The 15,644-nt window shown below is 51.8% G+C and overlaps 1 protein-coding gene across 3 annotated transcripts in view; it reads right to left on the bottom strand.

Moving 5' to 3' along the window:
• The window catches only part of KANSL1 (KAT8 regulatory NSL complex subunit 1), a 106,698-nt gene that overhangs the window by 69,139 nt on the left and 21,915 nt on the right, over positions 1 to 15,644 (bottom strand). For all 3 annotated transcript variants that reach the window (XM_029074846.1, XM_029074848.1, XM_029074847.2), the window contains one exon: positions 80 to 1,532. In XM_029074846.1, the coding sequence (XP_028930679.1) occupies positions 80 to 1,449 (1,370 nt within the window). In that variant the 5' untranslated portion in view covers positions 1,450 to 1,532. The remainder of the gene's footprint in view (positions 1 to 79; positions 1,533 to 15,644) is intronic.

The following is a 15,644-nucleotide window of genomic DNA, read 5'->3' as shown; positions in this document are numbered from 1 at the left end:
CTCCCCCAACCCCTCCCCGCCCACAGATGACTCGTGTCAACCCCCATCCCCGCGCCATCCCGAACCAGATGCTACTCACAGGGGAACGTGGTGCTGCTCAGGATTGGCTCTGGTCAGCTCCTCCTCTTCCACGTCCGACTCCCCGCCCGAACTGCTGTCGGTGACGTCAGAATCAAACGCCCGCTCACTGGCCCTCAGGTTGGCCGCTCCGCTGGCCGTGAACCTCTCCAGTTCCTCCGAGAGAGAGTCGCCCTTCAGGAAGCTGCCGAGGCCTTCTTCCGAGCAGGCCGCCTTGCGCAGGGCGGCCTCGGTCTGGCGGGTCAGCATCAGCCGGCTGCGGTGGCTCAGGGAGGCCAGACCGGGCAGCTTGCTCAGTGTCTTGTCCAGAAAGCCCCCCAGCTGGTGCTGGATGTGTCTCTCCACCTGCTTGGCCTGGACCACCTGCAGGCGCTTCTGTAGCCGGCGTGCCCGGCTCTCGATGTCCACCTGCCGCCGCAACAGGGCCTGGGTCCTGGCGGCCGAGTCAAGTGTCCTCACCGGGCCAGCGGCCGGTGGCAAGCTCTGTTCCTCGGTCCCAGCCCCCGCAAGGCGACCGTCTGGCCTCGGCGGCTGGCTCTCTCCGTCGGCCCCCCGGAGCGCCTGATGCTCCAGTGGGGCGGGGGAGGATCCGCCCGCGGCGCCGCCATCACTCGGGGGTGTGGCTGGCTCACCCTCGGGAGCCCGTCGGGGTGGGAGGGGGCAGTGGGCCGGACCCACCCTCAAGCCGCCAGGCCCAGCACCCCCTGCGTCAACAGCCTGGAGAGCGGGCGAGGAGGAGGACGATGACAAGGAGGACGAGGAGGAGGACGATGACAACAAGGAGGAGGAGGACGATGAGGAGGAGGGGACCGCTCGCTTCCCGCCCCCATTGAGGGCCGCCGTGTGGTCGGGCTCCGGGCTCGTGCTCTTGGTGAATTTCTTGGCCAGCCCGTTGACCGGCGGCTGAGGCAGAGCCGACTGGCCGCTCATGGTCACGGTCTTCAGGCCTTCTAAGGAGAACTCGAGGAGCGGCTGCCTCCCCAGCAGCTCGGCTCGAAGCTCGTGGGTCTTCAGGAAGGACTGGGACAGGAGCGAGTGGGACTTGAGGACGGTCTGCTTGCTGAAGACTCCCTGCAGCTTCAGGGCCTCCTTGGTGGGGGCAGAGGCTCCATCGGAGCAGAGATAAGAGGCCACCAGGGGCTGTAGCTTGCTTCCCAAGTCTTCCTTGGCAGGGTTGCTGCGCAGGTCGAGGCCGGGGTCCTCCCCAGCGATGGCCTTCCTCTTGGTTCCGTTGGCCGCGATGAGGAGGTTGGTGCCGCCGCTGTTCTCGGCGCCACCGGGCGACAACGTGGAGGACGGGGGAGCCAGTTTGAAGCGGATGTGGTGGGCTTCGGCTGCTGCATCAGTGAGAGCGGGCGCCATCGCAGCCATTCAGCACGGAGAGCCAGGGAGTCCAGCCTCGCCCGGAGCCGCCGCCAGCTCCGCCGGCCCCGGCCGCCTCCCCGCAGCACCACCTGAAAGACAGGAGACAAGAAGACAGCCAGTTAGGCAGGGAGGCCGGCAAGGATGAGGGGTGCAAAAACTCCTCCACCTCACAAAGGCCGAGGCATCCCTGTCACACCCTGTTCCTCCTGCCTCAAAACTGACTGAGCCTAGCTCAAGCAGCGGGGCCTAGAGCAGAAAGCAAGGGCCTGGGAGTCAGGAAGACCTGGGTTCTCATCCAGCTCTCCGTCACTTATCCACTGTGGGACCGCGGGCAAGTTGGTTCACTTCTCTGAGCTTCAGTTACCTCATCTGTAAAATGGGGATTAAGACTGTGAGTTCCATGTGGGACATGGACTGAGCCCAATCTGATTACCTTGTATCTACCCCAGTGCTCAGTACAGTGCTCAGCTACAGTGCCTGGCACACAAGCATTCAATAAAAAACATTAAAATAGAAAATTTTTTATTTTTTTTTTAAAAGAAGATAAGAAATAGCTCTTGAATGGAAGAGAAAAGCTGGGCATTTCAGGTGCTATTAGATAGACTGTGTCTGACCTTATCTTCCCCGGCATTTAGCGCTTGACACACAGTAAACCCTTAACAAATACCACAATAATTATCATCATCATCATTTAACTGTCCTAGCTTTCGAGGGCCAGAAACTGGTTACTGAATGGGGAAAATGAACGTCTGTCCCAATGACACTGGGTAGGAACCTTATGCCCACTCAAGTCCCAGAGCAGGGCAGCCCAGCCAGGACCCCACCTGAGTCAGAGACAAAGTAGTCTGAGGCAGCACAAACATTAAGGTTTTTGTTTTGGTGTTCCAACCACTCCCTTTTCGATCCACCTATTATTACTACCCCTTAGGAGTTTGGGTCAAGCAGGACAGTACAACCGAGCCTGTCAGCATTGGGTCTTCACCCTCTATGTCCCCAGCCGTCCCCCATCTTGCCATCACCTCCCCAACCCTCAAAACACCCCTCTCCTCTTGCTCCCTCACTCCTTGCTCCTCAGGCTCCGCTTGGCCAAGATTTAGGCCCACTCTTCCTTCTCTGAGGACTGGGTGCTCATTCAGTGGAATAAATTGGGAATCAAAAGCAAGGACAGCAAAAGAGATGTTATACAAGAAGCAGCATGGTCCAGTTGAAAGAGGCCTGGGACTAGGGTTCTCACCCCGGCTCTGTGCTGGACTGCTGGGTAACTTTGGAAAAGTCACTTCCCTTCTCTGGGCCTCAGCTTCCTCATCTGCAAAATGGGGAATTCACCACTTATTCTCCCTTCCCCCTCAGACCTTCAGCCCTATGGGCAACAGGGACTCTGCCCGACCAGAATATCTTCTATCTACCCCAATGCTTCACTATAGTAAGCATTAAGTAGGGGCTCAACTTATTCCAACTTGCCAAGTCTGGGTCCTGGAAATGAAAGTACCGCTATTTCGGTAATACTGTCATCATCATCATCAAGTAGGGGCTCAACTTATTCCAACATGCAAAGTCTGGGTCCTGGAGATGAACACTGTGGCCCCTGGTGACAGGCCTGCCAGTAGCCTCAGTGTCAGCCTGGTCCCCGGGAGCTGTCTGGTCTGGGCCCACGGCCCTAGGCCCCACGACATTTTAACCCCACATTTTAACCCCCAAAATTTATGACTGAAGATGGAAGGGAAGGGAGGAGGGACAGCAGTTCGACACCCGACGTTAAAGCACAGAAATGGCCACCTTCTCCGTTACTTATGTCTTACTACACTTCGACATTTGACGGGAATTCTTCATCCTCCTCACCCTGATATAAATAAGCATCAACAGCCAACCTGTCATTCATTTCAATACCTGCCTCCCTCACTAAACTAAGTTCCCTGAGGGCAGAGAGCGTGCCTATTAACTCCACTGAACCCTCCCAAATGCTTAGTTCAGTGCTCTGCACCCACAAGGCACTCAGTACATACTACTGACTGAGTGGTTCTGCCATATCTTGGAAAGAAAAGTGCTCCTACTGCATTCCCAATGGCCATTTTTAGGGAGAAGACTATCCAAAAACTCCCAAAAAACAGAGATCTACAAGTTCGGGAAAATCCCAACTGCCTGTATGACAAATGGCCTGCTCAGGCAGAAATGAGGAGGCAGAAAAAAAAAAAGTATCTCACTAGCCCAAGAGCAGCAGATGAAAACACAAGTTCAATTTCTGTGTGTTTATTAACTATCCTTTAAGGGAAGAGAATCAGAAACACCAGTGCAAACAACGAGGCTCACAAGATGAGATAACCATTCAGAAGAGGAACAGCCGCCCCATTTCAAAGGACCCAGAATTTCTCTCACTTCATCTTGCAACCCAACCTCCTCCCCTACTCCCTCTGTCTGTAATGTGCCAAACAGGTCAATGGGAAGCCATGTGGTCTAGTGGATAGAGCACGGGTCTTGGAGTCAGAAGGCCCTGCGTTCTAATCCTGGCTCCGCCGCTTGCCTGCTGCGTGACCTTTGTGCAAGTCACTTGACTTCTCTGGGCCTTGGGTATCCCATCTGTAAAATGGGGGTTACGACTGTGAGCCCCATGTGGGATATGGACTGTGACCAACCTGACTAGCTTCTAACTACCCCAGCTTTTATGCCCGGCACATAGTAAGCACTTAACCAATATCATAAATGCCAAACAAGTAAATAAAAGTATGAAGTGGCCACGACAGCAGCTTTCTCTGCCCGGTGGCTGCCCGGTAACTACATGCCATCCCACTCCAGGAGTGCCAGCATCCCCTGGGGCACCAGAGTTTCCTGTCACTGCTGTGACCGGAGACCCAGAGCTCTGTCTTCGGCCACCCTCCGCCCTCCCCTGGCATTCCCCAAACAGTCCACACCCTACGAGCGTTTGAGCGACAGACCCAGTGATCCCCTCCTGACCTTCCAGAATTGGAGAAGAGGGGCAGGAGGGGAGAGGAGTGTCACCACTTCCGGTTCCCCCTCACTGGTTTCAACCACTCCTCAAAACTGGGATGAGCGAGCTGGACAGGCCCCTAACTCTCCCAGGGGATGGGGAGCGCAATGTGGGAGCTGACTGGGCTCCCCACACCCAGAGGGAAATTCGGGGGACTGGAACACCACTGGCCTTGGTCAGGAGCTGCTGGACGGGGAGGGAGCTGCTGGACAGGGAGGGCTGAGAAGTCCCAGGGGAGGGAAGGATTCTGCACACACACAGGAAAGGGCCCTGCTCAAGCAGGGCTAACAGCCCAATGGCCCCTCCTCCTAGGGAAGTGGGGTGGGAGGTGTGATGAGGGGAGCCAACCAGAAACATAAACAATTACACACACACACACACACACACACACACACACACACAAAATCACCTTCACCACCTGCATCCAAAGCCTTAAATGGAGATGAGCAACAGGCTTGGGAGTCAGGGAACCCAGGTTCATTCATTCATTCAATAGTATTTATTGAGTGCTTATTATGTGCAGAGCACTGTACTAAGCGCTTGGAATATACAAATCGGTAGCAGATAGAGACAGTCCCTGCCCTTGACGGGCTTACAGTCTAATCGGGGGAAGTTCTGATCCTAGCTCTCCAACCCTGGTCACCTTTGTGACCATGGGCAAGACACTTCCCTGGGCCTGTTTCCTCCTCTGTAACTGGTCTTCCTCCCCCCCCCTTAGATTGTGATCTGATCCTCCTATATCTACCTCAGCACTTAGGACACTGCCTGCCACATACTAGGTGCTTAACCAATGCCCCCAGTGCTCCGATCCATCAGATACCACCGACCTGCCTTCAGATTAAGCCCCCCCCACCTGGCATTCACTTTCCGAGTCCAGCCTCCTCACGGCTGCTACCGCGACCACCTTCTGGACTGGGAGACCAGACTGGTTTGGAATTCTTCGAGGGCTTTTCTGAACCGAGTGAGCCGTCTCCACCTTTGAGAGGGCAGAAGCAAGGCGGGAGGGCAGCCAAGCCAGCCAAGGGAGGCAGCTAGAGAAGTCTGCTGTATAACCTTGGGCAAGTCACTTCCCTTCTCTGTGCACCTCAGTTCCATCATCTGTAACAGTCTATAAGCCCCACATGGAACATGGACTGCGTCCATGTTAGAGAAGCAGCGTGGCTCAGTGGAAAGAGCACGGGCTTTGGAGTCAGAGTTCTATGGGTTCGAATCCCGGCTCGGCCACTTGTCTGCTGTGTGACTTTGGGCAAGTCACTTAACTTCTCTGTGCCTCAGTTCCCTCATCTGTAAAATGGGGATTAAGACTGTGAGCCCCACGTGGGACAACCTGATTCCCGTGTCTACCCCAGCGCTTAGAACAGTGCTCGGCACATAGTAAGCGCTTAACAAATACCAACATTATTATTATTGTCCAACCCCACTGCGTAGTACCGTGCCTGGCTCGGAGTGAGCACTTAAACACCATTTAAAAATAAGCAAGAGTACAGGGGAGGAAGAGGAAGGCTGGAGAGGCCGGCTCGGCTGAGGAAGGAAAGTGCGGTCTAATGGAAAGAACACAGTGGAAGATCTGGCTTGCGAGCTGCCACTGACCTGCTATGGGACCTTGGGCAACCACTTCACCTCTCTGGCCCTTAGTTTTCTCACTTGTAAAATGGGGACAAGACAGATTGTGAGCTCTCTGTGGGGCAGGAACTTAGTCCAGTCAGATAACTTTTAGCATAGAGAAAGTGATTAATAAAGTCTATTACTGGGGCTTAGTGGAAAAAGCACGGGCTTGGGAGTCAGAGAACATGTTCTAATCCCAGCTCTGCCACTTTTCTGCTGTGAGACCTTGGGCAAGCCACTTAACTTCTCTGTGTCTCAGTCCCTCATCTGTAAAGTGAGGATTAAGACTGTGAGCCCCATGTGGTACATCCTGATTACCTTGTATCTACCCCAGAGCTTAGAACAGTGCTTGGCACAAAGTAAGCACTTAAATACCATCATCATTAAATCTATATGCATGAAAGTCTAAGCTAATTTACCCAGTCTCTCCAGATGGTTACCCAAGTGAGCAGCATTGGCATAGTGGATAGAGCACAGGCCTGGGAGTCAGAAGGTCATGGGTTCCAATCCCAGCTCCACCACTTGTCTGCTGTGTGACCTCAGGCAAGTCACTTCACTTCTCTGTGCCTCAGTTACTTCACCTGCAAAATGGGGATGGAGACTGAGCTCCACATGAGAGAGGGACTGTGTCCAAGTGCCTGGCACAGAGTAAGCGCTTAACAAATACCACTATTATTATATTATTGAGAGCATAAAGAGGGTAGTAATAGTACTTATTGAGAGCCTACTGTGTGCAGAGCACTGTACTAACCACTGGAGGGTGTGGGGGAGAGACTGTTCATAACCCTTAGCCTAAAATTGTAGAATCCCACCTTCCACTCCCATGAGTTGAACAGTCTTCTGCAGGGAGGCGGGGAAAGCCGGGCAAGGGGTCAAGAAGACAGGAGGGTGCTGGAGAACCTCTCTCTCCCAAATTATTTTTTTTAATTTAAATATATTTGTTAAGGGCTTACTATGTGTCAGGCACTGTACTAAGTACTGGGATAGACAACCAGAAATCCCTCAGTCTCAGGACAGCTACCTCACTCAATCCAGGAGCCTCGAAGTGCCCTGCACACAGAGCATCATTCGTACCAACGCACTACTGGGAAGAGCCTGAGGGAACACCTTGATATGCTCAACTTTAAGCCCTCCTCCTTCACTGAATTTTGATGCTGGCCTCTCAGGGTGCTCAAAGGGATTGCTCTAAGGAACCATTTTTCCTACAAGGCAAAAAAATTACAGGAGAGAACTATGAATTTTAAAGGGCTTAACCCCCGCCCCCCGCAAAAAACCAAAAACCACCAACAGGAGAGAGCAGCATGCCTTAGTGGAAAGAGCACGGGTTTGGGAGTCAGAGGTCGTGGGTTCTAATTCTGGCCCCATCACTTGTCAGCTGTGTGACTTTGGGCAAGTCACTTCACCTCTCTGTGCCTCAATGACCTCATCTGTACAATAGGGATTAAGGCTGTGAGCCCCACCTGGGACAACCTGATAACATTGTATCTCCTCCAGTGCTTGGTACATAGTAAGCGCTTAACAAATACCATTATTAGTATTATTTTTATTAAAGTTCATTTAGGTACATCTCATCAAGGTATTGCATTTTTGCATCCCTGGGAGCTCTCTCACACTACCAAACCCCATTAAGAAAGCTACACTTTCTCTTATCTGACTCTTTTTATACAAGTTGCTTTCCAAGTAGAAAAGGTTTTCAGACAGAATTGCAGTCATCTTTTAAAAAACAAATAAGAAAATGAAAATTCAGGTTGCCCCTAAGGTGTATTTCCTAAATTAAATATATATATATATATCTATACATATATAGATATAGTATATACAGAAAGAAAGAGAGAGAGAAGGAGAGAAAGATTTAAAAAATCATTTCAAAGGAGATTCCAAGTATCGGGAGAGGCGTGGAGATGTGGGCCATCCCTGGTACCTGAAGGACCGAGAGCCCAGAGGGAGCCCAGGACCAGGAGGTTCCCCAGAGACAGGAGAAGCAGAGCTGGGTGGGGTGAGCAGAAAGCAAGGGCAAGGGTGCCAGTGGTAGATGGAAGGGGGATGCCCCGCACCCTATCTCCTACCCCCCGGCCAGTTCTGGCAGCACGGCCAGGAAAACCAATTTCCATCCAGCTCCCAATTTCCAGCTAATGGCCGTGGTGAAAGAGCTCCGCAGAGGACCATCGACCGGTGGCAGCGACCAACACGACAGGTAGGCCGGAGACCGAGTCCGCCTCTCCACCTACGGCAGGCTGCGGGACCGTATATAGGTTCGGGATAAGGGCATCACTCTTCCAATCTCACCAGGGACACCCAGCATCTGGCAGACCCTGCCCACTAACAACGGCTCTGCTACCAGCTCGGCACTTTGGCGGTTCCTCCTCCCCCCTACACTTTGGTACCTAGCGCTTTTCGCACGCTACCATTTCAGCACTTCTTCCTTCTGCTTGTCAGTCATGTCCATCTCCATCGCTAGACTGTATTTAATCCGTCCATCATATTTATCGAGCACTTACTGTGTGCAGAGCACTTTACTAAGCGCTTGGGAGAGTCCAACTTAACAGAGTTGGTAGACCCACTTCCTGCCCCCAACGAGCTTAGAGACTAGAGGGCCTACTACAGCAAAGCCTAGTAGAAAGAGCCCCGACTTGGAAGTCAGAGGCCCTGGGCTTCATCCCAGTTCTGCCTCCGGCCTGCTGCATGTCCCTGGGCAAGTCACTTTACCTTCTTCCATGCCTCGGTTACCTCACCTGTAAAAACAGGGGTAAGACACGGGTTCTCCTTCCTCCACGGAACATGCGTCTCATGGGGGGTGGGCGCTGCATCCGACCCTGCTTCTATTGTGATCTACTCCAATACAGTGCCAGCCCAGAGTATCGGCTTAACCAATTCCAACAGAAGCAGTGTGGCCTAGTCGATAACGCACGGGCCTGGAAGACAAAGGATGTGGGTTCTAATCCCGGGCTCTGCCACACACTTGCTGTGAAATCTTGGTCAAGCCACTCACCTCTTTGTGCCTCAGTTCCCTCTTCTGCAAAATGGGGATTCAATGCCCGTTCTTCCTACTTGAGACTATGAGTCCAACGCGGGACCTGATTATCCTGTATCTACCGTGGGCTTAGTAAAGTGCTTGGCACATAGTAAGTGATTAATCTGACACATTACTGCTATTATAAATCACTCACACAACCCCATTACATGTGCATACCACAGGGCACAAGCAAATACCATTGATCAGTTGACTCAAACCCTAAAAGCTAAAGTTAAAAACGGTTATAAGCCTACACCAACTTTCACTGCAGGATGTTTTCAATGTAGGCGCCAGAAAGTTATTTTAATCTAAAATGTATTTTCCTCTCCCTCCAAGACATTTAACTGTTAGAAATAAGAGCAACAGACAAATAGTCTGAAGATCCCTGCTTACCAGTGGACCAACCCAAGAGAGAGGCACTCCTCATATGGACTAGGAGGGAAAGAAAAAGTGGAAGTTGCCTCTCCTTCACTTGTCGAGAGCTAGATTTTCGAGCCCCTCTGTAACAACGAGGGTACTTAAGGGCTATGTGTCAAGCATTGTACTGTAGGGCTCACAGTCCAAGGGAGAAAAAGAACAGGTACTAAATCTCCGTTTAGCGATGGGGAAACTGAGAAGTAAAACGACTTGCCCGAGATCACCCAGCAGGCAAGCAGCAGTGCCAGGATTAGAAACCCTAGGAAGCGGTTTTGCCTAGTGGAAAGAGCCTGGGCGTGAGAGGACCTGAGTTCTAATCCTGATTCTATCTCTTGCCTGTTTGTTCATTCATTCAATAGCATTTATTGAGCGCTTACTGTGTGCAGAGCACTGTACTAAGCGCTTGGAATGTACAAATCGGTAACAGACAGTCCCTGCTCTTTGATGGGCTTACAGTCTAATCGGGAGAGACAGACAAAAACAATAGCAATAAACAGAATCAAGGGGATGAACATCTCATTAAAACAATAGCAAATAAATAGACCCTGGGCGAGTCACCTTGGGCAAGTTACTTCACTCCTCTGGAAAATGGGGGTTAAGTCTGTGGGCCCCATGTGGGAAAGGGAGTGTTGTCCAACCTGATTATCTGTTATCTACTCTAGAGCTTAGTAGTACAGTCCTTGGCACATAGTAAGCCGTTAACAAGGACTACACCAACACAAAACAAACAAACAAAAAAACACCTCCTGACTGCTCTTTCCACGAGTCCAAGTTACTTTTGAGAACGACCACTGCCAAACCCCAAAAGGTGCCTGCATGCCCTGGTTGGCATTGTATTGCCCGAGACAGAAAACACAAGAGAAACCAAAAGCTTGACTGTTCAACTCCAGGAGAAAAAACAAAAAACAAAAACAACCTCTCCCCGTAAAGTCGACGTAAGTTCTGGGAAGGGACAAGATCCGGTCCTTGGGAATTCTTGAGACTCTTCTCTCGGATCTCATGTCGGGAACGCTGGCCTTTCTCCTCTTCCCTACACAAGATGCCTTTCCTGCCACTTCCTTCTCGAGAAGCAGCGTGGCTCAGTGGAAAGAGCACGGTCTTGGGACTCAGAGGTCATGGGTTCATATCCCAGCTCCGCCAAGTGTCAGCTGGGTGACTTTGGGCAAGTCTCTTCACTTCTCTGTGCCTCAGTTACCCCATCTGTAAAATGGGGATTAAGACTGTGAGCCCCACGTGGGACAACCTGACCACTTTGTTTCCTCCCCAGCGCACAGAACAGTGCTTTGCACATAGTAAGCGCTTAACAAATACCATCATCATTATTAATACTATTATTAAGAATCTTCAAAAACCTAAAAAGAGCCAAAGAGCCCTCCCAAACAGATCCAAGTTGGTCAAAGACAACCTAACGTCTGGTAATTATCAGGCACCATCTCCTAAGGCTTAAAGTTTTAGTTATAATTCCCTGATAGATCCTGGTAAGGACAGGAGAAAATGATTTGGGGACTGAGATTATCTTTTCATTCCCGCTAGATAAACTCAGGCCTCTAACCAGAGTAGTGATGATAAAAACAACAATCATAATGAGAATAATAACAATAATAATGGCAAAGGTCAAGCATTTACTGCCCTGCTCTAAACCCTGGAGTAAGCGCAAGAAAATCAGGTTGGACACAAGGGGCTTACTGTCTAAGTAGGAGGGAGAACAGGTTTTGAATCTCCTTATTTTACAGATGAGGGAACTGAGGCATAGAGAAGTGAAATGTCTTGCCCAGGGTCACCGATCAGACAAGTGGCAGAGCCGGAATTGGAACCCAGGTCCTCCGATTCCCAGGCCCGGGCTCTTTCCACTAGACCACGCTGTTTCCCTCCAGTGGCCTCTCCTTCCAACTGGGTCCCAGAGGATTTCTGAGAGGGTGGAGGGAGGCATGCCGTCAGCTGGGTAAGATGCGCTGGCAAAGCATCTCACCATTTCCTTCCCCGACAAACCTACAACCCCACCCAAGTCCCACACCTCTCATCCGTTGGCCTCCTCCTTTACGCCACTTGCCATTTTCACTATTATTGCCTCTTCCTTCCCCTCCCTCCCACCCACCCCCTCTTGGAAAAAAGAAATGGAAGGCATCACTAGTAAACACTACTTTCCTCTTCAACACCAAAGAGATGTGGTTGGTTGATTTGGCGAGCGGAGGAGTAAAGGATGGGGGGAGGAGGGAGGGTGGAGCATTATAATAGCCCACAGGGGAAAACGGTGTTGGAATAGCAGAGAACCACTGGCAGGCTGAAAGCCTGAAACCCAGGCCTTACGACTCCCACTCTAGCCACCGGGCTCCTGGTTTATTAGAAAAATCTGCTTCAAGGTGCAGGCCCATTTCACCCAGCAGGCCAGCGGAGCCGTTCCTGGTTTCTTTGCAATCTTCAGGAAGCGGGGGACGGGGGACGGGGATGGGGACGGACAGATGTCAGGTTGAGAAGTGCAAAGGCAGCGACCAAAGATTCCTGGGGCTGCTGTCCCTAGAAAGGAGCCTAGGAAGAAGCCCGAAGGCATGACCGTGGGGGCCCTCGTGTGCAGGGGACTGGGGAGCGCACTGCAAGAACTGTCAAAGACCACAGAGTCACGGCCTCTACCCTGGAGGAGTTTCTGGCATCATACCCTGGAGGAGTTTCTGGCCTCAGGGGGAAGACTGCCAGACGAAGGGGGCAGCCTAGAAGTCAGAGTACAGGCCTGGGAGTCCGAAGGACCTGGTTTTTAATCCTGCCTCTGCCACCTGTCTGCCCGGTGTCCTTGGGCCTGTCACTTCACTTCTCTGTGCCTCAGTTACCTCATCTGTCAAATGGGGATCAAGACTATGAGCCTCACACGGGACAGGACTATGTCCAACCTGATGGTCTTGTACCTATCTCGGGGCTTAATACAGTGCCTAGCACATAGAAAGCGCTAACCAATACTATTTAAAAAAAAAAAAAAAAAGGAAAGAAAACAAACCAAGCCAGGCTCAACAGCACAGAGGACTGCCTATCTCTTCTGACCCGCCAGATCATACGCACGCCTTCTCTCCCGGCCTGTAACCTCTTCGACGAAAGGTAAGGGCTCTGAAGGTCGGGCAGGAACTCCCATGGCCCTCAGAAGGTAAAGCGACCAGTGCCTGGATGGGCACCGCCCTTCTCCGACAGCTCAGTGGGAGGCAGCGGGACCCGGAGCAAAGGATCTGGGTTCTAATCCAGGCTCTGCCGCTTGCCCGGTAAGTAGCCAAGCCGTTTACCTGAGACACAAGGTCATCAGAAAAATGGGGATTTAATACCTGCTCTTCATCCCGCTGATGGTGGGACACAAACTCTGTCTGATCTCGTCATCCCGAAACCTACCCTTGCGATTAGTACAGTGCTCGGCAAATAGTATGCACTTACACCCCACCATTACTATCATCATCATCATCACTTTATTATTTCCCAGCCCCTCAGTCCCAAACAGCCTTCATCTCCCAGGGGACACAACTGGGTCAGCAGGTGACAAAGTCGCGGGGAGGTGGTAACCAGCGACTGGGGGCAGCCGGTGCTCAGAGGGCTCTTCTTGGAGCAGCCTCCACCCACGTGATGATAACAAGAATAATAATAATAATAATAATAATAATGATAGCATTTGTAAAGCGCTTATTATGGGCCAGGCACTGTATTAAGTTCTGGGGAAGATACAAGCAAATTGGGTCGGGCAGTTTCTGTCCCACATGGGACTCACAGTCTCAATCCCCATTTTACAGATGAGGTAACTGAGACAGAGAGAAGTTACGTGACTTGTCCAAGGTCACATAGCAGGTAAGTGGCGGAGCCGTGATTAGAACCTAGGTCCCTCTATCTCCCAGGCCCATGCTCTATCCATTAAGCCCTGCTACTTCTCTTTAATTATTCAACAGTAATCGCAGCCCTCCAAACCACACAAGTAACAGTGCGTGTAAATGTAAATCCCCAAATCTACCTGCAGCTTCCCACAGCCCACTCACTAGGGATCCCAGTGAGTGATTGACTAGTCCTAAAAGTGAAAGAGAAAGCTCACATGGTTCAGATTTCACATAAGCCAGCCCTTAGCTCATTCAGAGCAACAGACCTCTCTGCCACTTACTAGGACAAAAACTTTCCCTAAAGTTTACTCAGAGTGTTACAGCCCCAGCAGCCCAGAGGAGGTACAGGGGTAGGGGCCTGTGTCCTTGGGCCACCTCAGGGCAAAGCTGACCCCTTCTGAGGGCTGGCAACCATATAAAAGGCCAATCTTTCCATGGCATTGGATAATCGCAAAGGTACAGACTCCCTGCCTTCTTGCTCTTGGAATGCAAAGTGGAAAATGGTCATCATCAGCTTTCGGAGGATCCCCTTCCAGTCAGGGAGGCCAAGTTCTGTCGCCCCTTAAAACCTCCCCCGGGGAATAGCTTCCACTCCAGACCCAGGTAGCGAGAGCTGGCGGCAGAGCGGGGGAGGCATCCCCTGGCCCGGATGAGCAACCCCAGCCCCATAGCAAAAGTCAGAAGGCACTGCTAGTTAGCCCGGCCCGCTTCGGTCTCTCCCCATCTGAAGACGGAGCTCACTGTCGCACAGCCTGACGACTGACAGGGTTTTATTATTATGTTATTTGTTAAGTGCTTACTATGAGCCAAGCACTGTTCTAAGCGTTGGGGTAGGCACAAGGCAATCAGACTGTGAGCCCCCCGGGGGGCTCACAGTCTTCATCCCCATTTTACAAATGAGGGAACTGAGGCACAGAGAAGTTAAGTGACCTGCCCAAAGTCACACAGCTGATAAGTGGCGGAGCCGGTATCGGTAAGCCCGGGCTCTTTCCACGCAATCTCGCTGCTTCTCAAGCCAGGTAGTACAGTTAGAAAAGGGCACTTTTATTTTGGGCCCATCTCCACTGAAATCTTTTTAATTGTGAAGGTATCTGTCAAACACTAACAAGAAGCTAAGTGCTGAGGATGGTACAAGATGACCAGATGGGACTACGTCCAGTCCCTGTCCCCCACAGAACTTCAAATCCGTTCTACCCCTCTTTTAAAGATGGGGATACTGAAGCCCAGAGAGGGTACGTGGCTTGCCCCAGGCCCCACAGCAAGTCAATGGCAGAACCCGGATCTCCCGACTCCCGACTCTGAGCTCGTTCCTCCAGGATGCACCGCTGCCCGACCTGAATCCGCTACGACAGAGACAGAATGCTAATATACTAAGTTAAGTCACCAAACGGAAAGGGATCATGCTCCTTCAAATACCAATGGAAACTTTTGCAAGCACTCAATGTACTCTAAGGCCTCGGTTCAAGTCATTTTTAAGGGCCTGAATTGAGCGATGGTCACTTGCACTGGTCACTGGTGATGGGGGTGGGGAGTAGGGAGGGGAACAGATGTAAGGCATTGATAAATAAAGACATCCAAAACCTCCTTTAGCAGTACTAGTAATGGTGTTTACTGCAGCTCCCTGGGGCCATGGACCGTATTGAGTGGTTGGGAAACTCCAGGAAGTTCACGCAGACTGACGAATTCCAATCCCGCCCCATGCCGGGAGGAGCCCCGTCTGCTTTGCCTTCCCCAGACGTCCCCTTCCCGCCACCTGGGGGAGGTCAGGGCACCTCCCTGACGAGACGGAGGAGAAGCTCGGGCCGGGCCGTGGAGGAGCTATCAAGGAGCGGCCGACCAGCCTCAAAGAGCAGAGTGGGGCCTGGGCCCCGCTGTCCGGGGCCACGCGGGATAGAGTTCTCCGCTCTTCTTTTTGAACCACCCGCACATTACTTCCTTCACAAAAAGAAGGGGTCCACGAGGCAGAGCGGATTCCAAGAAAGCCAGAGAGTTTTCCCAAGAAAAACCAGAACCTGGAGGATGAGGACATGGGGATTCCGGATCTGGGCGCCAAGAGCCCACTTCTCATAACAGATTTAGAAAAGTCGAGCTCCGTATTCATTCCAACCTTGAATTCCCAGTTCTGCAACTTGTAATTAAATTACAATTGTGGCAAAAGAGACCCAGACAGTAAGGTAGGCCCGGTCCAGAGAAGAAGAGTCTAAATCATTCCAAAGCACCATCCTCCATCCCAGAGGTCCCGGGTCCCGGTCCGCACCTGGAAACCAACAGAGATTCTTGGAAACCCAGGAGCGCCCGGGAGGCCTGCGGTCACTCCAACCACATCTCTCTCGTTTCCATCTTTGGA

Source organism: Ornithorhynchus anatinus, chromosome 11, assembly GCF_004115215.2.
Source record: "Ornithorhynchus anatinus isolate Pmale09 chromosome 11, mOrnAna1.pri.v4, whole genome shotgun sequence".
In the NCBI taxonomy this organism is placed as follows: Eukaryota; Metazoa; Chordata; class Mammalia; order Monotremata; family Ornithorhynchidae; genus Ornithorhynchus; species Ornithorhynchus anatinus.
This window is presented reverse-complemented; position numbering and strand designations above follow the sequence as displayed.